Here is a 25,973-nt window from a genome sequence, read left to right as displayed (position 1 = left end):
AAATGAATCGCAAAATGTGTTGGTAAGCGCATAACTCGAGAACGGCTGAACCGATTTCGATAATTCTTTTTTTATTATATTCCTTGAAGTACGAGGATGGTTTTTATGTAGAGAAAACGTAAATATGTACCACGGGCGAAGCCGGGGCGGACCGCTAGTTTTCTATTAATTTAAATAACATATTTTAAGTGTTTTCTACCCTTTAATAAAGATGCCTATTAAAATGCAGAGGATACAAAAATATTTTTAAATTAACAATAAATTTAACCATCATGCAATGATAATATACGGTCTACTAAATAAAAGTTTGATATAATAATAGTAATCTTTTATTTGTTATTGACAATAAATCATAATGAACTAGCTTAAAAAGAATATTGTTTAGTAATACATTCTTAGAAGATAAAGAAAGTTCTATATCAATCAAATATAAATATAAATTTAATTATTAATCGCTTCTTCCACCATCATTATGCATCTTGATGACTTATTAGCTCTGGGATTTATTTAGGACTTTCCACGCGACGCCGCATTAAGGCCCCAGTATCAATGCCCAGTATATACTGTGTAGTAGTTAGTGTAGTCGCCGCGAAAGAAGTTCCGTAGACGCGACGATTTCGCGTCCGCGTCCGCATCGCGTCGCGGTCGCTGTCGGTGCCTAAAATAATGTTGCCAGTTTAATTTAATTCAAATGTTCGCAGAGTAAGGGAAATAAACTGTTTATAAACGATTAAAGAAAATACCGTTTCTTTGTTTGTGCAAAGTGTGAAAGTTCATTTATTCATTTTAAGAACCTGTTTGGCTATAACTAAAAAACCTTGTATTCATTTACTAAATTAATGCATCTGAAAAAGAAACGGATGTCAGCTGTCATTTGTCAATTGTCAAATGTCAGTTTTAAATTTTCACGTTCTGTCAGATAGTATGTGTAGGTTTTTGGTTAGAATTTAAGAATTAAATAAAATATGAGTTTTTAAACATCATAAATTAATAGTTTGAATTGGATTATTCTCGTTGAACCAGCTACAATCAATATTTAACCTCTTCATCAAATATAACTCACAATGTATTCAAATATATCGATACAAAGGTAAATATTTTTGTGTAAATTTTGTTTTCCTATATTTATCTTAATTTTAATAATATAACTTATTATAACAGTTTTACTTTCATTTATCTCATCTGTTAATATTTTATTAATTTATGTTTTTCATTATTAAATAAATTAGACGTGAATATTAACGGAATCTTATTAACTTAGTGAGTGTATCCCAATTCAACTAAAAATCAGATTTTATCCTACTTAAATATCTTAATAATATTTCGTTTTAAAGGCAAGTAGCCAGATTGGCTCGCTTTTGTCGATCTCTGTCAACCTTGGAGGGGCAGAAACTACCTGTGGGCGGAAAATCAATAGACGGTATTTCGCCGCCGCCGCGCATCCCCCGCGGGCCCACTGATATTCTTCAAGCGTTGGCCGCGACAGTCGGTGTCGACCCTACAGCTCCACATTACAAGTAAGTTAAATATTCTTAATTTATATAAACCTTAATTTATTTTGCATAATTTATACTTATTGCTACTTGCGAATATCTGTTTCGTTTATTACGTTTTTGGATGGAAAGTTTATCTATAAATAGCATAGGGTGTGGTCTGCTCAAAAATATGTTTGTCTGTAGTTTTAATGTTAATTGGCTAGCCCAATAGGCTCAATATGATGCACTTGTATAGCAGGAGCCAGTTTGTTTGATTTTTATAATTACATATAAATTACTTTCAATTATTTTCCAAAATTATATAACTTGTTAAAACATGGTATAACCTGTGGTGTAGCTAACTGTCTTGGCCACCAATTTAAAATTTAATTTTAATATAAACTTAATAAAGCAAAATTCTTTCCTGAAAATTTTTTTGTTTGTGTTTATGATAACATACCTGTTGAATAGGGTCAGCCATCTTGTTTAGCATAGAGCCAAAGTCAATGTATAAACTCGGGAATAAGAATTTATTACAAATTATACAATACTAGATTCCGCCCACAACTTTGTATGTGCATCCCCATTTTTCCCCGTTCCCGCAAGAATTTCGGGAAATCCTTTCTTAGCAGATGCCTACGTCCTAACATCTACCTGCATGCCAAATTTCAGCCTGATACATCCAGTGGTTTGGGCTGTGCGATGATAGATCACTATATCAGTCACCTTTGAGTTTTATATGATACTAGCGGCCCGCCCCGGCTTCGCCCGTGGTACATGTTTACGTTTTCTCTACATAAGAACCATCCTCGTAGTTCAAGGAATATAATAAAAAAAGAATTATCGAAATCGGTTCAGCCGTTCTCGAGTTATGCGCTTACCAACACATTTTGCGATTCATTTTTATATATAAGAAGATATAAGATGTAACACGTAACATGACTATTCTATAGTCTATACAATAGATTCTTTTAACCTTATCCATATAAAAAATATATATATATATATATTCATTTAATATTTTTCCTAATGCATGTCTTATTTCTTGCGTCTTCTTTGCATTACATAAAATTTTTAATGTCAAGACATATTTGATATAGTTTTTTTAAGTTACGAATTGCTCTTGTGCTAAAGGACGGACAGAAGGCAATACCTATAAATAGGTCTTCAGACAAAATATTTATGCAACCTTTCTCTATCTAACGTTAGTTACCCTTTATGATATGTCATTTTGAAAATGTTTCATATTATAAAGGCTTAATTGTTATGAATTATGAAATTGTTCTTTGTCTGATTTAAAATTTCTAATTGGTTGTAGGTTAAGGAATAACATGTTAATAGCTACTTTTTAATTTTGTAGCATGTGGGCAAAGCAATTGTATCCTATATTTAAACTACATATGTTTTAACATTCAATGATCTACCATTTAATAGATAAACCTTATATCGGCCATTTTGATTCCGGCATCTCGAAGCGTCTGTGTAATTGTGGAAGGGGGTGGGTGGCGGTGGGATTGTAGCAAACATTCTATAGCAACTAAAATTCAATAAATCGACAACTGCGCAACAGGCGCGGTCCCTTTTTATGGCGCAGGGAATTTTCCATGACAATAATTTATTCTTCGTAATTTATGTATGTTTCGTTTGCTGTGTTTACTTTACTGTTACTTCCCCGCGCCTTGTCTCGTGAAATAAGGCTTTTAACTTTTTCATTCTAAACCTCAAAATCGAAATCATAGAAAGAAATTTGCTGTTTGATGTAGAACTTCTTAATTAATTAACAGGAATAACTGTAGTCTTCTTTTTATTCGTGCGAGCAAAGCAATTGTATTTCATATATTGAAATATGTACATTTATTTTGGACCTTCGATAAGCGCCCATGTTATAGATAAATCAATGTGGCCATCATACAGGTATCGGCCATTTTGATTCTGGCATCTCGTAGCCGCGTCTGTGAAATTGTTCAAGGGGGAGGGTGGCGGTGGGGTTGTAGCGACCATTCTAGCATCTAGATTCACCTTTGACCTATAGAAACTAAAATTCAATAAATCGACAACTGCGCAACAGACGCGGTCCCTGTCTTATGGCGCGGGGAATTTTCCGTGATATTAATTGATTCTTCATGTTTCGCTAGCTGTGGTTACTTTTCTGTTCCTTCTCCGCGGCTTGTCTTGTGACATAGGTAAGTCTATTCTAACTTTTTCATTCTTAACCGCAAAATCGAAAAACTTGCTCAATAATTATTATGCACCAAACGCTTATATCAATAGCGGTCCGTCATTATTCATTCAAACAACATAATATTTAAAAAATGTTTTCATACAACGCGAAAAAGTATTCAGACAAATAACTAATCAAGTGATATTTGTCAGCGCAACAGGCGCGGTCCCTGTTTATGGCGCGGGGAATTTTCCGTGATAATAATTGGTTTCTTCATAATTTATTTATGTTTCGCTGTAAAGGAACAGAATACTTCTCCGTGGCTTGTCTCGTAAACTAAGGCTATTTTAACTTATTCATTAACCTCAAAATCGAAATCGTAGAAAGAAATTTGCTGTTTGATGTAGATTTTCTTAATTAATATTGATACAGGAATAACTGTAGCCTTCTTTTTATTCTTGCGAACAAAGCAATTGTATCCCATAATTTAAAATATGTACGTTTATTTTGGACCTTCGTTAAGCGCCCATGTTATAGATAAATCAATATGGCCATCATATAGGTATCGGCCATTTTGATTCCGGCATCTCGTAGCGACTGTGAAATTGTGGAGGGGGGTTGGGGTGGCGGTGGGGTTGTAGCGAACATTCTAGCATCTAGATTCACCTTTGACCTATAGCAACTATAAATTCAATAAATCGGCAACTGCGCAAAAGCTCCCTATCGAATCGCCGGGTTACTGAAGTGAAAAAAATTGAATCCTAAACTATTCATTTTAAACGAGTACCTAGTAGGAAATTTTCTTTAAACTAATATTGTATACATCAAAAGCAAATATAAATTTTACAGTCTGACTTCTAATTCCTTAGATAAGTGCGTATAAAGGAAATAGGAAAGAATAATAATTATTCAATTTTCCATTTTCGTTCTAATATAGATGCACGTAAATTCAAAGTATGGATTGAAATAAACAAAACATCTTATGTTATGATAATAAGTCTGACCTGCGAAAGCATAAACGGCCTCAGTAACATTTTATAAAAAGTTTACCAAGTGGACCTTTATAAAATGGTTTGCTACCGTTTATACTCTCGCGGCCCTAATTCACTATCGGTTTCCAAATAATTATAATGAAATTTTATTCAGGCAAGGTAAATATTTTTAATTTTCCGCCCAATTGTAAATAATTTGACACAGCACTCTATCCCAGCTTCCCAGCCATCCTATATTCATTTATGACCTATTTGACCTATCAACGAAATATTACAGAATACTTCTAAAGCCTGTAGAGGTAGAATATCTTATAAGGATATATTGTTTTGTTATTAGATTAGAAAGTACGAATTTTCTCAACACTTCTAGTGTATTTTCATTACAAAGTGAAAATCTATAATCGTGATTCCGCCATTTTGTTATCTTTCTTTGTAGAGAAGGACGCTAGAAAACGTGGGATGCGAGGGCGCGGTGGTTGCTAGGTCCATAAAATTCTATAGGTTTACCTATGACCTATTGGAACTTATGTTTGATAAGTCTGCATCTGCGCAGAGCATCTCTACAATGGATGATACAGCATCATATTTAGATACAATATCAATATATAACATACAATTAAGAACATCCAAAAATATAGTGTCCACGTAAATAATATTTAGCAGTGCAATATCTGTAATTATATATTTATGAACGAATAATTACATCAGATTTAATAATCGCAATTATTTTGAATGTACATATATGAATAAATAATTTCATCATAATATTAATAATCACAATAGTTTTATTCCCATTTGTTGCAACCCTAGCGTGTTTTCGTGTGGCAGCGTAAGTACCTACGCTGGCGGCGGCATCGCGCGACATCAAAGGCGATTCCTTACTGTAGGAAATAATGTTGTAATACTGTGGCAATAGTCTTAATATTATGCGAAATCTGTTTTATTCTTCTCAACTTAAATATTTAATGTAATATGAAATGAATTTCACAATTTTGATTCCGCTATCTTGTTGCGTCTTTGTAGTGAAAAATTTGCTTGAGTGCGGGAGGGGAGGTTGCGGGTGGTTGCTATGTAACGTCCTAGATTTACCTATGACCTATTTTAACTAGTATTCAATAAATCTACATCTGCGCAACAGGTGTCATCGGCGGGGGGTTACAATTTCCCATGTACCAAATTCTGACAAAATAATCTGTTTTACAAGCTTAAAGTTTTTACATAATATGCTTTACTTCGCGATATACCTGCATTCGAAATCGGTTTTGTTCTTCTAGATTTCCCAAATACCTTTTGATGTTAATATTTTATAATTTTAATTCCGCCATCTTGTTGCGTCTCTTTGTAGAGAAAAACATGCTGGAGTGCGGGAGGGGTGGGTAGGCGTGGTTGCTAGGTAACGTTCTAGATTTACCTATGACCTATTTGAACTAGTATTCAATAAATCTGCATCTGCGCAACAGGTGTCATCGGCGGGGGGATGCAGTATCCCAAATTCTGACACAATTATCTGTTTTAGAAGCCTAAAGTTTTTACATATGCTTACATTGCGATACAGGTATATCGCATCATAGTTCGAAATTCGAAATACCTGCTTATGAATCTAATATTTTATAATTTTGATTCAGTCATCTTGTTGCGTCTCCTTAAAGAAAAGGACACAAGGAGGGCGCGATGGTTGCTAGACTATACTATCTAGATTGATTTATGACCTATCAGATATTATTTTCGATATACATATTTGCATATGTACACAACATAACATGGGGGGATGCAAAATATTAAACAAACTTTAAGTATTAAATTAAATTAAAACATTCTTTGCAATAGGTATACTTATTACTTTTATTCGAAACTCTTATCATCGCTAATATATCGGAGCTTGAAGCCGCCATCTTATATCCTAGACTTACCTGTGACCTATTTGAAATATTTCCTTAATTTTCAATTCCGCCATCTTATCGTTTTGAAGAGCAGTACACGAGAGGTGCGGGGGGTTGCAGTGGCTTCTGTATCCTAGGTTCACCTGTGACCTATTTGTCCTAATATTCAATAAATCTGCATCTGCGCACCGTATCTCTTGAGCGGGGGGATGCAGGGAAATAATATTTAACAAATTTAAACACAGTCATATTTTAAAAGATGAAAATTTTCAAAAAAGCTTTACTTAGCAATATATGTACTTGCAATCTCAACCCATTTTCTTCTGGCCATTATAATGTAGCCAGATATTACCTGTGATATTTAAATATTCCGCCATCTTATTTTGAAGAGCAGTGCACGAGGGGTGCGGGGGGTTGCAGTGGCTGTTGTATCCTAGATTTACCTGTGACCTATTTGAATTAATATTCAATAAATCTGCAACTGCGCAAAAGGGTCCAGACGTGATGCGGGGGTACGGGGGGTGGGTTATGCAGCTAACTGCAGCGTACCTAGGACGACACTTATCGCCAATCCTTGCAAGTGAATAGACCTCTCTACTTTTATAACTCTATAAAGACTCACAAGTCTAGTGAATAGTGATAGATTTAACTTTATAGAATAGAAATATTTTATCAAATCTTTGCTACAATAGTGCATCGTCCTTCCTTTTAGGTGAGAATTAATTTATATATCTACTTACCTACCTTACATTTTCCATATCTAATTTTTTTCCAAAAATTAAAATTCTATTGATCTCTTCCCATATTCTCATATCTCAGATCTCATATCTTTAATTTGATTAAATTTATTATTTTGTTTGGCAAGCAATTCGAATAATTTCATAATAATTTTTCGTGCGACTTCAATAGCCGCCATCTTTGGCGTGACCTCTTGAAATAGAAAACACTTGTTGATTCATTGGGGCTTGTTTTGATGGGCCTGTTGATTCAATATTTAATTATTTTGAGATCTAATGGCTTTCGTCCGTACTTACCTTGTGTGTATTTTATTTTTTGCGAATTTATCTACTTATTTATTGTTTAGAGCGCTAGCAATCTACCATTTTTTTATATTACCTACGCGATGTGGCAAAAATTTATTAACTTTTACAAAAATTGTTGTAAAAAGGAAAAAAACTATACTTAAGACCTTTGTCACCTTTAAATATCCTGTTGAACTTCGACCTTTTAAAAAACATAATTATATATTTAAGGCCACTGATCCGATCTCTGATCCAAAAACTAAAATTTCATCTAATCAGATGAAATTTTAGTTTTTGGAATAACAAAAAACGAAAAATCTATGTAACAAAAAATCTTTTGTTACACAATCTTTCTTGATAAGATCTCACAAGATTTTTTCTTGCTCTTTGTTTCTAGTCTAAATTCAAATATCCTTTTTGATTGTTGTATTATATGACCCAATTTAATTTATGAATTTTACTGCAGTCCGCCATCTTGAATTGAAACCTATCGATAGTCATGTGCTATGTATTAATATTACATGACTATCGATAGCGATGCGGCAATCAATACACCTGCGATTCCTGCAACTTGTATGCAACTGTGCATCCGCCATCTTGGGCGTATCCCTGTTAGGTGGGAGGGGTGGGGGGGACTGACCTATTTCAATTTCATCTCCTGCATGCTCATTTACTATCGGAACTGCATTGCGAACACACGTCTTCTTTGCAATTATTTTGAATAAAGACAAAGGATTGAGCTGAATTATTTTCATATGCTGTGTTTTTTTTCTTTAATGATTTGTCACATCGATGATTACAATTTTTTTTTATTCTTTTCAGATACCACGATGATCCGTTCCTCATACCGCAGTCGAATTACCGCAAGCGGGCGTATGCGTTGTCAGCGGAGGCGGGGCGCAAGGCGGCCGCATGGATAAGAGACGAACACGCTACCCTGTTCACTACAAGAGAATGGGATCCACCTTTGAAGATGAAAACTCCTTACGTCAATGCGGATCCGGAGATAGAGGCTTATGCACCGAGGCCTATCTATAATGATGAGAGCAAGGTAAGATCTTTTTTTTTTTGGTTTCGGCAAATTTATTTGATGAGTTGAGATAATTTTTTTGTATTTTTTTTTTACTTTTGTATAAAATTAAAATTTTCATTTTTTTATCAGGTAACTGAAGAAGACCTAATATATACCATCAACAATGCGCTCCTAGATGATGCAGTCAAGGTGTACCAACTGCTAGGTGGTTCGGAAGGAGTCAATGATGAACTGAAGCTCGGTCTTTTGCAACTGCTATGCTTTTATAATGAAAAGGAACCGATTGCAGCCGAATGGTTGGAGGAAAGGTGGTTCGCTGCGGCCACTCGGGAGAGACAAGCAGCTACGTGGAGGTAATTAACTTCTTATAATTATTTTGTTTTCCTTTATGTTTAAAATTTGATATCCCAGCTAAGCTGCAAACAGAAATATATTTTGAATTAATTTTCCAATATGAATATTTTTATTTTTAATTATAAACAAAGGTCAATAGGTAATATTTTAAATTTTATTTTTTCAGGTTGGGTGGACTTGCAGACAAAATCTTCGCATCAATGGAACCTAAAACACCAGAAGCATACTGTACACTGATTCAAGGAATGGCAAAGTATTATCAGGTAATTATATCATTTTTTTTTAATAAATCACATATTTTAAATATGCCTTCATCTATCAACAAAATTATATTGTGTTATATTATGTATAAATATTCACATTTTTTTTCTACCTAATTAATAGCTATTTTTTTTAGGCTGAACGTGCCCATGCCTTGGCACAGGAAGCGATAGAAAATGGCATACTTCTGTCAACTGACGTTTATAATTCTCTGCTAAGCTGTGTTGGCTTTTTGAAAGAAGGCACAGTTCTGCGTATCGATGCTATGAAATCTTTACTGGCACAAATGAATGAACAGGTAAGAATCAATATGAACTTATCGTAAATTAAATTCATACTAAAGCGAATTTAACATAATGGCTGGCGTCCACTAGGCGGATCGGGCCGGGCCGCATCGCAACGCAAAAATACGCCGGCCTATGTTTTGTATAAAACATCGTCCATTAGCGACGGATCGGGTCGGGGCGGGCCGCAACGCATTGGCGGATATCGCTTCGCAGGCGGATTTCTGCCGGCGGTGCGCTGCGGCCCGGCCCGCCCCGACCCGTCTAGTGGACGCAGGCAGGCGGATGTAAGCGGCGAGCGTCTGTTAGATAAAATCCGCCTAGGCGGTCCGCCGCGCCCCGTACAGGTGGACGCAGGAGCAAACAGCGCGTCCATTAGAGACGGCCCGTTGCGATGCGGCCCGGCCCGATCCGCCTGTAATGGACGCCTAGCATAAAAGAACATTGAGATTTGACGTGGAGTCATTTGATAATAATGTTTAAAAAAAACTTCTAATGACAAATCATGCCATGTCTCGAAAAGGAATTAATTCTTTAGGGCCTAATTTAAAATGTATTCCATTCTCAGTACCAACCATGATGCATATTTAAATACATTTTAAATGCCTTAAAATATTAATTAAATGTTTTTTTGCTAATTTCAGGGGCTAACACCAAACAAAGAAACATTGACGTCATGTTTGAAATCGATATCAGCGTGGGGCGGCGGCAAAGCATTACAAACCTTTGCTTTACAAATTGTTAGTGAAATGAGAAAATTGAATATCCAACCCGGTCTTGGCGCGTATTATCATTTGTTATGCTTGTTCTGTAAAGAAAGTAAGTATTTGTTTTTAAATATTAATTTATTTATATAAAGTATGTTCGTCCTCGGAATAAAATATAGTCAATTTGACTCAGGAAAAATGTATCTTTCTCTGTTTGTAAAAATTTTTGAAATCGGTCGTATTTATGTGAAATTATTATTAAAAAGAACAAATGTTTCCTATTGTAATATAAGTTTAGATACAATCATTGTTACAAATGACTGGGCTTGAGTGTAATTGCTTTGTTTGTTCTATAAAATCAAAAATGAATATAATCTATGCTAACAATCGAGATAATACTTTCTAAAACAATAAATTTTTAATATTTTTTTTTATTTGTTTGCAGGGGGCCCACGCATAGACATTCTATCAACAATACTTAGTGATCTAGAAAGCAGAGCTAATTTAGAACCAAGTGATGTGGCAGACACACACTTCTTTATCACGGCTATGGGTGTATGCAGTGAGCATTTGCAGGTAATTGCAATATTTTTAAATCTATACTAATATTATAAAGAGGAAAGGTTTGTATGTATGTATGGTTTTCACGCATAAACTACTGGACCGATTTTGATGAAATTTGGCACAGATAATCTTTAGACCCTGAGAAAGAACATAGGCTACCTTTTATTGCGAAATATGTACCACGGGCGAAGCCGGGGCGGACCGCTAGTAAAACATATGTTCAAAGATTAATGCCTAGTTTCCTAGCTTCTTCTTTTGTTATTATATTGAAAATCTACAAGGTAATCTATACATAGCAATATATAAGGCCCATAGAATTAAGTACCTATTTAATTTAATTTGAGGCAAAAACTGGAACATTTTGTTTTAGGCCATAAAAATTGTTAAGCGAGGCAACTAGAATTACTTATAAATTGACGTGATAATTTTGAAGTACAATATTATGATTACATAAATTTGTTTATAAATACAAAAAAAATAACATGATTAAATATTTTTTTAATTTACAGGACATAACTTTAGCGGAGCGAGTACACGCATTGCTAATGAAAGGCGATAACTACAAGTTGGTTGGCGACGCATACAAAGAAAGCATTTATTACAGACATTTTGTTACCGTTGCTTGCAGGTCAGATTTTTTTTATTAAATGACAAATTTTAGCTAAATTCTCTGATATAAGTAATAAATATAAATCTATATTTTATCAGAGATAAGAAACAAACAATAATATAAACTACAAATCTAAAACTATACAAGATTTCACCCAGATCAATCATGCTATGTTATAATACATATATTAAAGAAATAAAAATAAAACTAATTAATTATGTATAAATACTCTTTTTTATCTACCCTTAAGAATTAAACATTAAAAAAATACTTATCATTTACAGACACGCACCATTTGAAAGAACAACTCAGCTACTGGATACGTTAGTCCCGAATGTTTATGTTCCAGAACCTTCAGTAATGGAAGAGGTAATTTAATTATTTAGTATGATGTTTTTAATATCGCCTTACAAAAGGATCATAGTGAAAATATTTTTTTTACAAAAATTTTAAAAAAATTGTACTCTATTCCATAATTAATAATAACTAAGCGTAGGACATACAGCTCTTTACATTAATTATTTTTTTCATTCAAAATTGTTCCTTATACCATTGAAAATAAGGACACACAGCAGCTCTTTATAATACATATCATTTAAAATTGACCCTTATCCCATAGAAAAAAAGACGGGTTGCACTCCGGGAGTGCCGGCAGAAGTGAAAACTTGATTATTAACGTTGAGTATGTTTGATATCTATCCGTCTTACGCTTTTTCGATCAGGTCACGTGTCCTGACGCGAGTTTAAGATTTTATACCCATTACAGAAAAAGTGCTCATCGTCGCTAAAGAAGTTTTCACTTCAATAAGAACAATACAAGAAATATTTTAGTTCATTCAAAATTGAACCTTATCCCGTAGATAATAAGGACGCTAGAAGTGAGCGGTGCCGGTGACCGGTTAGCGGAAGCGTGGTCACAGCTCGTCGTGTTCGGACACGCCAAGCGGATCAAACTGGTCGAGAGGCTTCTAGAAGCTTTCTGCAATTGTTATTCTTACCAAGGTAATTAGGGTTTTACTTGAGATGTCCATATATTATGTTATATTATTTAAAAAAATATTTATTTATTTAGTGTTGGACTTCGCAAAAAAATTGACTGCACAATTTACAAAATTAAAACGCGTAAAATTCTACGAAAGTGTGTGCCGAGCACACGTGTCAGAAGTTGAAACTTCTTTGGCAAGATTTAAAGATGCCAAAATCGTCGCTTTACTCCCTGACGTGACGGTATTGCCACGACGAGACCTTGAAATTTTAACAACGCCTAGAGGACTTATAAAATTAAACACGCTAAACTCGCCAAAATAAAATATCCTTTTCATTGATTTTGTTGAATAATCTATACATCCATACTAATATTATAAATGCGAAAGTAACTCTGTCTGTCTGTCTGTTACTCAATCACGCCTAAACTACTGAACCAATTTGCATGAAATTTGGTATGGAGATATTTTGATACCCGAGAAAGGACATAGGCTACTTTTTATCCCGGGAAAATGACGCAATCCCAGAAATCCCACGGGAACGGGAACTATGCGGGTTTTTCTTTGACTGCGCGGGCGAAGCCGCGGGCGGAAACCTAGTATAATATATTAAGGAATGTGTTTCTCATTTTCAGATGAAGAAGTGAAAGGAAAAATTCGTGCCGCCGCAGCCGACATGCTCAAGTTTGGTCAAATGATGGAGGAGCAAGGCGAAAATGAAGATCGACGAACACCAATGCAACAAAAGTATTTGATGAATTTATTTTTTGAAGTGAAAACTTCTTTAGCGGCGTTGGGTATAAAATCTTAAACTCGCGTCAGGACACGTGGCCTGATCGAAAAAGCGTAAGACGGATGTTTTTTTTTTAGCCCTTATATTCCATGCGTAAGACGGATACCATTCCAAAATATCAAACATGCTCAACGTTAATAATCAAGTTTTCACTTCTGCCGGCACTCCCGGAGTGCAACCCGTCTTTTTTTTTCTCTAATAACATTTTACAGATTCACACAAGGGCTCTATCTTACATCTTTGTCAATGTGATATCTGTCGCTTGTTATGCTTTTGTGAAACCCCATTCATGCATGCATATTGTATTAAATGTTACATTATTTTATATAATATAATATGTATATATGAGCATCCCATACTGCGAATTTTTAGTTTTTTTCTTCCGTGTTTTTTATTTTCTTCCATTTTGTTTACAATCTATCAGGTTGTCAGCGTCGTCTTTGACGAATATAATAGAATTATGTTCGGATGTCAAAGATAAAGAGGATCAAAGTTGGGAGGTGGTCGGTGAGGGGTTGAAACGACTGAGGGAGGAACAGGCCACAGGAGTGCCGGAAAAACCTGAGGTGCTGGTAGAAGTTGCCAAGAAAGCAGCCAGTGTTGGCAAACCTGGTCTATCTGCTGTAAGTATATGTTTATTTACTCCATATCACAGAATACATTATGTAGCTAAACGATAATTTTGTATATTAATAGTAAAATTATGTAGCTAAACGCTACAGAACGGACACACTCCGCCTCCCGCCAAAATTAAACACTTACCTCACCCCGCACGATCATGCTATAAATAGGCCGCATTTTTCTGCAAGGACGATACGCAACGAAGATTGACAACATTAATCAAATTGACTTAAAGTAATTTTATTATTTTGGATTTGTGAATATCGTTATTCGTAGAAAATGGTTAGATATTGTGCTGTTTACGGATGTATTTCATCAGAAAAACGCGAATTCTTTTTTTACGCTAGTCACAAAAATGTGCCAACCATAACTTTAACACACACATTTGCAGTCTCTACAGTGTGACTGTCAAAATGATAATTTTGTATGGAGTGTCCGGGGTGTGTCCATATGTTACTTACTTGACGTATAAGACAGTACATGTATAGCGATGCGAATGAGAATAGGCATATCAATCATAAAATCATGTTAGGGTTATTTGATGACTATGATTTGCTTGTTAAACATTATTTCATATCAATATTCGTTTATTTTAATTTGTCGGACTTTAAAATTTCAAAATTAAATACAAATGCCTAACTTTGATTACTAACTCTGCACACAACAGCAATGACGTCACAAAATGGCGCCAAGTCGATCCTGTTCTTATATGGATCGTATTATATGTTGTTATATGTATACATGTACTGTGTTATATGAGTAATTATCTCGTTAATTGTAATTTTACTTTTAAATGTTGCTTATTATGCCAGTATAAAACGTAGACGAGGTTGCCGTACAATGTGATTATTTGGATGTTTGTTTATTATTTTAACTATCTATTTATATATATATTAAGTTCTTATATGGATCGTATTATATGTTGTTATATGTATACATGTACTGTGTTATATGAGTAATTATCTCGTTAATTGTAATTTTACTTTTAAATGTTGCTTATTATGCCAGTATAAAACGTAGACGAGGTTGCCGTACAATGTGATTATTTGGATGTTTGTTTATTATTTTAACTATCTATTTATATATATATTAAGACATTTTATAGTAAGTAAAATTATTTATCATTTCATTACACTTTTAAATACTGACTTAAGATCTATGGTGTTTGATCTATGGTCTGTCGTACAAAACAATAACGCATATTGAGTTTACGCCGAAAATTTTATTACGTGCCCTTGAATGTTATTTTATTATCAGCACAGAATATTTCAGTTCATAGTAGGAATGCTACAAGCAGTGGCGGTACGTTCATACAAGCCGAAAAGCCCGGCTTGCCTTAGAAATTCGCTAAGAGACAGGAAAATTCAAAATAAACAGAGTATGTTCCGATGGAAAACGTTATGTTCGACGTCCTCCGAATACAGAATTCGACCCTGAGTACACGAAAGTTATATTAAAGCACGGTGGTGGAAATGTGAAAATTTGGGGGTGCTTTTCTGGACATGGTGTTGGACCTGTAAAGTTGATAGAAGGTAACATGGATCAATTCCAATACAAAAATATAGCAAGAACTGCAAGAAACAATGTTACCTTATGCTGAAGAAGTTCTACCGGTTATTTGGACATTCCAGCCTGACAATAATCCAAAGCACACTGCACACACTGTAAAGGAATTTCTAACAGCGCAGTCAGTTTCTGTCTTGGACTGGCTAACAGCCCTAACCTAAACCCAATAGAGAATCTGTGGTTCGAAGTAAAGAAAAAGGTTTCAAATACACAATGTCGAAATTTAAAGGAGCTGTACGACGTTTTCTTAGAAGAATGGAACTCTATTTCTCATAGCAAAATGTCAAAAATTAACAGAGTCAATGCCTCGCCGGTGTAAAGCAGTAATTAAAAGCCGTGGACATGCTAATAAATATTAATTTTAGTTAAAAATGTAATAACTTGCTTTATAAATTTTTCGCGCTACGTATTATTGTAATTTTTTAAATGAAACTGTCATACAAAACAATTCCCGAGCAGATAAATTAATCGTTCTTAATTATTTGTCCAGCTTCACTATTATTTGAATGTGTTGCTTTGGTAAAATAAATTATTTAAAAAAAAATTGTTGGCGATTTTATTATTTATTCTTAAACTTAGTTGCTCTATTAATGTGGCTATTTTATGACATAACTAGTTGCGTCTCAGAAGGTGCACATCTCTGTGTATGACATTATTTAAATAAAAATTTCTAGTACTTCAAATCGTTCTTAATTATATGACCACAACTATATAATACGCCTAGCATAAAACAATGACGAATTCGAGTAAACTTTTTAATTTCATCCTTCTTATTATCGGAATAAGGTCGTACCTTTTATTTTGACGTTACTATCTAAATTGGATGGATTATAAACAGTGCGGTGTCTCGCTTGCACGCGTGGGCTTTTACCGGGCTTTACGCTCATCTCTTCTAACGTATGAAATTTCGCCCGAGTAGCTACATACCTAGCTATAGAACTCTATAGCAATTTCTATGGCGAAAAATGCCCGGCTTTAACAGTGTGAAGATAGATACGATTGCGCGAACGAACGTCGTGAATATTATTGTTATTATAGTTTGTTTGAGCGGGTGATTATACTGGTGTAATTTAGGTTAAGTTTTTTGAATTTTGTGGTAAAATGAGTGTCGCGACAGCAGATTGTGTTGTAAATTGTGATGGTTTGCTTTGTGCTCAGCGGGGGAAAGGTAAAATCATTAAACTTTACTGAAAAACAACAATTAATTTCTTTATCAAAACCAACTCCCGATTTGTGCATTACGTACGTATAAGATTTGACTCATAATATATAATATTTACTTGTATATAATATGTAAGTTTTTAACACTTTATTTTAAAATCTATATCATATGTTTTTTAAACAAATGTCTTAGATTAAGCATCTTTCGATCAAATAATAATTATACATTATATATTCAATGTTCTATTTATATTCCATTCAATATGTTGATATTTTACCTTTGTACGTCGTACGGCCATACTAGTTAGCCGCAGCATTGGCCGTGATGTATCGTGCCCAGGCGTCAGCTGGCAAAGAATGTTCGTACATAAACAACGATTTTTAATCAACGAAGAATAGTAACTTACACATAATTTAATGGAAAATTTTTCTTTCAATAATTATTAACCGGTTTTCACGGTTAGATCGTGTATATTAATTTTGTGTATATAAGATTTATTTTAACAATGTTATACTTAAATTCAAGATATTGCGTTGTATGGCCATCTCTAGTGAGCCGTTGCATCGGTCGTTCTATATCGTACCCAGGTGTCGACTCACAGAGGATGTTCGTACATTGTCTTCGAGATCTTTACATTATCCCAATAAACTTTTGTTTCTTTCTTTCAATAGTTATTTATATTTATTCTAAGTTTACATAGTATATAATAGTCCATCTAATGATTATGGCCTCCTATAATGAATAATGTGTAACTAAAAATATAATAATTTATAGTTAGGTTGTATGGCCATCTCTAGTGAGCCGCTGCATAGGTCGTTCTATATCGTACCCGGGTGGCGGCTCACACAGGATGTTCGTACATTGTCGTCGAGATCTTCCCATTATCCCAATAACTGTTTTTTTTTTTCTTTCAATAGTTATTTATATTTTTCCTAAGTTTACATAGTATATAATAGTCCATCTAATGATTATGGCCTCCTATAATGAATAATGTGTAACTAAAGATATAATAATTTATAGTTAGGTTGTATGGCCATCTCTAGTGAGCCGCTGCATAGGTCGTTCTATATCGTACCCAGGTGGCGGCTCACACAGGATGTTCGTACATTGTCGTCGAGATCTTCCCATTATCCCAATAACTGTTTTTTTTTTCTTTCAATAGTTATTTATATTTTTCCTAAGTTTACATAGTATATAATAGTCCATCTAATGATTATGGCCTCCTATAATGAATAATGTGTAACTAAAGATATAATAATTTATAGTTAGGTTGTATGGCCATCTCTAGTGAGCCGCTGCATAGGTCGTTCTATATCGTACCCAGGTGGCGGCTCACACAGGATGTTCGTACATTGTCGTCGAGATCTTCCCATTATCCCAATAACTGTTTTTTTTTTTCTTTCAATAGTTATTTATATTTTTTCTAAGTTTACATAGTATATAATAGTCCATCTAATAATTATGGCCTCCTATAATAAATAATGTGTAACTAAAAATATAATAATTTATAGTTAGGTTGTATGGCCATCTCTAGTGAGCCGCTGCACAGGTCGTTCTATATCGTACCCAGGTGGCGGCTCACACAGGATGTTCGTACATTGTCGTCGAGATCTTCCCATTATCCCAATAACTGTTTTTTTTCTTTCAATAGTTATTTATATTTTTTCTAAGTTTACATAGTATATAATAGTCCATCTAATGATTATGGCCTCCTATAATGAATAATGTGTAACTAAAGATATAATAATTTATAGTTAGGTTGTATGGCCATCTCTAGTGAGCCGCTGCATAGGTCGTTCTATATCGTACCCAGGTGGCGGCTCACACAGGATGTTCGTACATTGTCGTCGAGATCTTCCCATTATCCCAATAACTGTTTTTTTTTTTCTTTCAATAGTTATTTATATTTTTTCTAAGTTTACATAGTATATAATAGTCCATCTAATAATTATGGCCTCCTATAATAAATAATGTGTAACTAAAAATATAATAATTTATAGTTAGGTTGTATGGCCATCTCTAGTGAGCCGCTGCACAGGTCGTTCTATATCGTACCCAGGTGGCGGCTCACACAGGATGTTCGTACATTGTCGTCGAGATCTTCCCATTATCCCAATAACTGTTTTTTTTTTCTTTCAATAGTTATTTATATTTTTCCTAAGTTTACATAGTATATAATAGTCCATCTAATGATTATGGCCTCCTATAATGAATAATGTGTAACTAAAGATATAATAATTTATAGTTAGGTTGTATGGCCATCTCTAGTGAGCCGCTGCATAGGTCGTTCTATATCGTACCCAGGTGGCGGCTCACACAGGATGTTCGTACATTGTCGTCGAGATCTTCCCATTATCCCAATAACTGTTTTTTTTTTTCTTTCAATAGTTATTTATATTTTTTCTAAGTTTACATAGTATATAATAGTCCATCTAATAATTATGGCCTCCTATAATAAATAATGTGTAACTAAAAATATAATAATTTATAGTTAGGTTGTATGGCCATCTCTAGTGAGCCGCTGCACAGGTCGTTCTATATCGTACCCAGGTGGCGGCTCACACAGGATGTTCGTACATTGTCGTCGAGATCTTCCCATTATCCCAATAACTGTTTTTTTTCTTTCAATAGTTATTTATATTTTTTCTAAGTTTACATAGTATATAATAGTCCATCTAATGATTATGGCCTCCTATAATGAATAATGTGTAACTAAAAATATCATAATTTATAGTTAGGTTGTATGGCCATCTCTAGTGAGCCGCTGCATAGGTCGTTCTATATCGTACCCAGGTGGTGGCTCACACAGGATGTTCGTACATTGTCGTCGAGATCTTCCCATTATCCCAATAACTGTTTTTTTTCTTTCAATAGTTATTTATATTTTTTCTAAGTTTACATAGTATATAATAGTCCATCTAATAATTATGGCCTCCTATAATAAATAATGTGTAACTAAAAATATAATAATTTATAGTTAGGTTGTATGGCCATCTCTAGTGAGCCGCTGCACAGGTCGTTCTATATCGTACCCAGGTGGCGGCTCACACAGGATGTTCGTACATTGTCGTCGAGATCTTCCCATCATCCCAATAACTGTTTTTTTTTCTTTCAATAGTTATTTATATTTTTCTAAGTTTACATGGTATATAATAGTCCATCTAATGATTATGGCCTCCTATAATGAATAATGTGTAACTAAAAATATAATAATTTATAGTTAGGTTGTATGGCCATCTCTAGTGAGCCGCTGCACAGGTCGTTCTATATCGTACCCAGGTGGCGGCTCACACAGGATGTTCGTACATTGTCGTCGAGATCTTCCCTTTATCCCAATAACTGTTTTTTTTCTTTCAATAGTTATTTATATTTTTTCTAAGTTTACATAGTATATAATAGACCATTTTATGATTATGGCCTCCTATAATGAATAATGTGTAACTAAAAATATAATAATTTATAGTTAGGTTGTATGGCCATCTCTAGTGAGCCGCTGCACAGGTCGTTCTATATCGTACCCAGGTGGCGGCTCACACAGGATGTTCGTACATTGTCGTCGAGATCTTCCCATTATCCCAATAACTGTTTTTTTTTCTTTCAATAGTTATTTATATTTTTTCTAAGTTTACATAGTATATAATAGTCCATCTAATGATTATGGCCTCCTATAATGAATAATGTGTAACTAAAAATATAATAATTTATAGTTAGGTTGTATGGCCATCTCTAGTGAGCCGCTGCACAGGTCGTTCTATATCGTACCCGGGTGGCGGCTCACACAGGATGTTCGTACATTGTCGTCGAGATCTTCCCATTATCCCAATAACTGTTTTTTTTTTCTTTCAATAGTTATTTATATTTTTCCTAAGTTTACATAGTATATAATAGTCCATCTAATGATTATGGCCTCCTATAATGAATAATGTGTAACTAAAGATATAATAATTTATAGTTAGGTTGTATGGCCATCTCTAGTGAGCCGCTGCATAGGTCGTTCTATATCGTACCCAGGTGGCGGCTCACACAGGATGTTCGTACATTGTCGTCGAGATCTTCCCATTATCCCAATAACTGTTTTTTTTTTCTTTCAATAGTTATTTATATTTTTTCTAAGTTTACATAGTATATAATAGTCCATCTAATAATTATGGCCTCCTATAATAAATAATGTGTAACTAAAAATATAATAATTTATAGTTAGGTTGTATGGCCATCTCTAGTGAGCCGCTGCACAGGTCGTTCTATATCGTACCCAGGTGGCGGCTCACACAGGATGTTCGTACATTGTCGTCGAGATCTTCCCATTATCCCAATAACTGTTTTTTTTCTTTCAATAGTTATTTATATTTTTTCTAAGTTTACATAGTATATAATAGTCCATCTAATGATTATGGCCTCCTATAATGAATAATGTGTAACTAAAAATATAATAATTTATAGTTAGGTCGTATGGCCATCTCTAGTGAGCCGCTGCACAGGTCGTTCTATATCGTACCCAGGTGGCGGCTCACACAGGATGTTCGTACATTGTCGTCGAGATCTTCCCATTATCCCAATAACTGTTTTTTTTTCTTTCAATAGTTATTTATATTTTTTCTAAGTTTACATAGTATATAATAGTCCATCTAATGATTATGGCCTCCTATAATGAATAATGTGTAACTAAAAATATCATAATTTATAGTTAGGTTGTATGGCCATCTCTAGTGAGCCGCTGCATAGGTCGTTCTATATCGTACCCAGGTGGCGGCTCACACAGGATGTTCGTACATTGTCGTCGAGATCTTCCCATTATCCCAATAACTGTTTTTTTTTCTTTCAATAGTTATTTATATTTTTTATAAGTTTACATAGTATAATATAATAGTCCATCTAATGATTATGACCTCCTATAATGAATAATGTGTAACTAAAAATATAATAATTTATAGTTAGGTTGTATGGCCATCTCTAGTGAGCCGCTGCACAGGTCGTTCTATATCGTACCCAGGTGGCGGCTCACACAGGATGTTCGTACATTGTCGTCGAGATCTTCCCATCATCCCAATAACTGTTTTTTTTTCTTTCAATAGTTATTTATATTTTTCTAAGTTTACATGGTATATAATAGTCCATCTAATGATTATGGCCTCCTATAATGAATAATGTGTAACTAAAAATATAATAATTTATAGTTAGGTTGTATGGCCATCTCTAGTGAGCCGCTGCACAGGTCGTTCTATATCGTACCCAGGTGGCGGCTCACACAGGATGTTCGTACATTGTCGTCGAGATCTTCCCTTTATCCCAATAACTGTTTTTTTTCTTTCAATAGTTATTTATATTTTTTCTAAGTTTACATAGTATATAATAGACCATTTTATGATTATGGCCTCCTATAATGAATAATGTGTAACTAAAAATATAATAATTTATAGTTAGGTTGTATGGCCATCTCTAGTGAGCCGCTGCACAGGTCGTTCTATATCGTACCCACTTACCCAGGTGGCGGCTCACACAGGATGTTCGTACATTGTCTTCGAGATTATAATATTATAACTATAAACTTTTTTTTTTTTCAATATAATCATATTATTTTTCTGTCTTGCGAAAATAACATTTATGTATATCCTATTTTTAATGCAATTATAATATGTTTTGTTGCTACAAATGTAATATATGTATATAATAGTCCATCTAATATTGTGATGTAATATTTTTTAGTACATTTAAAAAGACGGAGTACCTTTTCAAGAGTATCATCGAAGTATTTATCGAAGAGTTACACATTGTATGGCCATCGTTAGTGAGCCTTTGGATTCCTGCCCTGCATTGGGAAAAAATAATTAATAATTCAAAGGCTCACGGTGGATGTTCATACACATACATCGAGTCGACGACTAGCTGCTGAAGATACTACATGCAAGAATATAAATTGGAACACTAACTACGAAGACCAAATGTGTATTAATCGAATTTTTATTAAGAAAACTACGGATTAATTGTATGTGTTCAAATATTTTATTCTTCGCTTATTGAAAGTCAATAGTTTTTTGAAGTGAAAACTTCTTTAGCGGCGTTGAGCACTTTTTCTGTAATGGGTATACAATCTTAAACTCGCGTCAGGACACGTGACCTGATCGAAAAAGCGTAAGACGGATACCATTCCAAAATATCAAACATGCTCAACGTTAATAATCAAGTTTTCACTTCTGCCGGCACTCCCGGAGTGCAACCCGTCTTTTTTTTATATATTTATTGTATTGGATGTATCATGCATATTGGCTCTAAATCTAATCTTTACAAGCTGACTTTAAGAAGTATGGCCATCGTTAGTGAGCCTTTGGATTCCTGCCCTGCATTGGGAAAAAATAATTAATAATTCAAAGGCTCACAGTGGATGTTCATACACATACATCGAGTCGACAACTAGCTGCTGAAGATACTACATGCAAGAATAGAAATTGGAACACTAACTACGAAGACCAAATGTGTATTAATCAAATTTTTATTAAGAAAACTACGGATTAATTGTATGTGTTCATAATATATTTTATTCTTCGTTTATTGAAAGTCAAAAGTTTTTTTTTTTTTTAAATATTTATTGTATAGGATGTATCATGCATATTGGCTATAAATCTAACGTTCTTTACAAGCTGATTTTAAGAAGTATTGTACGGCCATCGTTAGTGAGCCGTTGCATTGGTTGTTGTGTATTGTACCCAGGTGATGGTTCCCGCAGGATGTTCGTGCACCGACGACGATGTTCCCGATCACTTCATTTTCAATGGAATCAATTATTTTTTTTTAGCTATTTTATAGGTGGGTCTCAAAGAACCGAGTTTCTTCGCGCAGCCTTGCGTAGCATGTGTTGCGCGAAAAAGCTTTTTTAAACTAGTTTCTTCGCGCAGCAATTGCTACGCGAGGCTGCTCACTCTATGGAGATCTGTCTGATGCAAATGCTTTAATAGGGAGATAGAGATTTACATTGCCATTTTTCCATTGTTGTAGGTATATATCGCAGGCAAATTGTATGATTCGACAGTTTACAAACGCTCGTAATTTGTTTGTAAACGGCCAAATCATACAATTTGCCTGCGACATATACATTTATTGTTATTTAATCATCAAAATTGTGTATTTCGTGAATGCTTTTATGTTTGTTACGGATTTTACCGTGGAAGAAGATGGTTTCAGCGTGCGGCCGTCCTTAATGAGATATTACATTGACGCTTGCATAGCAACGTTATAATATAATTGCTCATTGGGGATGTTCGCACGCGTTCGTCGATTCTTCGAGATAATCAAAAATAATTTTCAAGTGAAAGTGTTTTCTCTATGTGGAATAATTATATATTATATTAAAACTGTATTGATATTCGAACTTTGTTAGGAAACTATGATTATGTATTCAGTAAATAAATGTATTAGAAATGTCTGGACGTTCCGTTTGAAGATGTACAGATTGTATGGACATCATCAGTGGGTCGTTCGTCTGTATATAAAAAAAAAGTATAGTAAAACGTCCCACAGTGGATGTGCAGACACAAACAACGTTTCACCAATGAAGATCAAGATACCTGCTACATACAGTTTATTGGACTCCTGAGTCCTGATCATCATAAACTGCACTTTAAACTAGTCTGTTTTTATTAACGCTTATTCTTTATTCAGTAGTATGTTTGGTTTTTGTTATAAAAGAATTATTGTGAATCAAAGTCGTCTAGTTTCATATACGTTATTAGTTTTATAGACGTCATCAGAACTTCAAGAGTTTATAATATTTTGTTTGTAAATTGTATCATATTTTTAATTCTTTCAACTGAATATATTTTTATTGTTATTTTGATAGTATTATTTTATTTATTTATTTAATATTTTTTTGTATAGTATATTATAGATATTCTTTGGCCGTCGCGAGTGAGCTATTGCATTGGCCGTCGTTTCAGTAACGGTATTTAAATGATAATGATAAATAAGTATTATTATATTTTTATATATATTACACATATATGCTGTATTTTATTTGACTCCAATCAATCAAATTTCATGTTTGGTCGTCTTAGTGAGAAGTTATGTATTGGCGAGTATACATTTTATATTATTGTCCAATACAATGCCTCACTATAGATGTTTAAACATATACATCGAGTTACCAATAACTCTTTATTAATATTTATTGTATTATTTATAATTATAATATAATTGGCAAGAGTGTGGTCCCCTTGTACGGCCATCTTTAGTGAGCCGTTGCATTGGCCGTGAGGTATCGTGCCCAGGCGATGGCTCGCAAAGGGTGTTCGAACACCAACGACGTGGTTTAAGAAGCATTTGTCTACTTAGAAGATATTATTGAAGATATTTTAAATTTTGGGTAATATACACTTACATACATAACACATAGATAGAAATATCTATAATACACAATCAAGCACCTTTCGTTTACACACAGACTATAAATTTACATTCAAGTATTTATTAACGAAAGATTAACTTAATTATTATTAACTTCATCTTTCGTTAGCACCTCATCTACGTATTTTATTACTGGCTTAATATAGGCTTAAGTTTATACATTAATTAATTAAGTGTAGTTAGTATGTTTGTCATATAATTGGAATGTGTTTAACCAATCAGACAGCAGTTACATACCTAGCGGAATGCGGGTTTGAAGAAGCGCTAACTGCGTGCACGGGAACGTTGAGCGTGATGTTGAACCGACCAATTGAAGAGGTCGAGACGTTGTTGCGGGAGCCGAGGGCTTCGCTAACGGCCTCGCTGCATCCCGCGGCTTTGGTCATCGCGGAGGCTTATCATTTGTGAGTATATAATAGTCGAAAAATGATGAAAGATGTTTATTTGGACTTATTTTGGTGGTTTTACAACTTATTAAATTTAGGATTTTTAGATCAAGTTTAATTTTCGTGAAATTGCAATTTCCTTAGCTTTGTGTTAGAATAAATCAATAGGCTATTAAAGTGTCATATAAGTTTGTCTTTAAAAAAGGATCTATAAAAAAATAAGAAGTAAAAACTATAATAATCCATTGTGTCTGCATCAACATAATAATAATGTAAATAAAGGATTTTAATTCTTAAAATAAGATTCCAATAGGTTTTTGTTCGATATGATATCAAAATTATGAAAAAAGTTGCAATGTATGACAGAATGGTAATTTGAATTTCTCTTTTCAGAGCAAAGACTGGTGCGCCCATGAATACTTCGTCTAGTTCAGAAAGCGACAGCGATACATCTGATGAAGATTAACTTTAATTACAATAATTGTTAGCTTTAGTTGAAATATAACATTATAGTTGTAACCGGTCTTTTCTTTATCACAATTCATTTGTAAGAGATTTCTTAGATATTTTATAAATGATCTATCTTTTTAAGACTATAAAATAATGATATATGTATGTACTAGATTTGAACCAGTATATTTTTTACAAAATGCTCATGAAAATAAATTCTTCTCCAAACGTTTGATATCAAAAACACACTCATCACACAAACACGCAATGCGGTG

At 34.1% G+C, this 25,973-nt stretch overlaps 1 protein-coding gene across 1 annotated transcript; it reads left to right on the top strand.

The window, feature by feature from the left end:
* The first annotated feature begins 910 nt into the window (after nt 1-910).
* LOC149482140 (small ribosomal subunit protein mS39) lies at nt 911-25,767 on the top strand. The gene is made up of 15 exons (XM_089704136.1): nt 911-1,090; nt 1,335-1,517; nt 8,353-8,581; nt 8,693-8,916; nt 9,084-9,180; nt 9,315-9,476; nt 10,107-10,281; nt 10,615-10,745; nt 11,243-11,361; nt 11,628-11,712; nt 12,204-12,345; nt 12,962-13,073; nt 13,544-13,742; nt 25,085-25,266; nt 25,642-25,767. Exons 1-15 carry the CDS (start codon nt 1,065-1,067, stop codon nt 25,712-25,714), a joined length of 2,139 nt encoding a protein of 712 aa, XP_089560262.1. The 5' UTR covers nt 911-1,064; the 3' UTR covers nt 25,715-25,767.
* The last annotated feature ends 206 nt before the right edge of the window (nt 25,768-25,973 follow it).

Source organism: Colias philodice, chromosome 15 (assembly GCF_061535455.1).
Source record: "Colias philodice isolate Cphi_HAF_F1 chromosome 15, ilColPhil1 Martin Lab GWU primary, whole genome shotgun sequence".
Classification (NCBI taxonomy): domain Eukaryota; kingdom Metazoa; phylum Arthropoda; class Insecta; order Lepidoptera; family Pieridae; genus Colias; species Colias philodice.
This window is presented reverse-complemented; position numbering and strand designations above follow the sequence as displayed.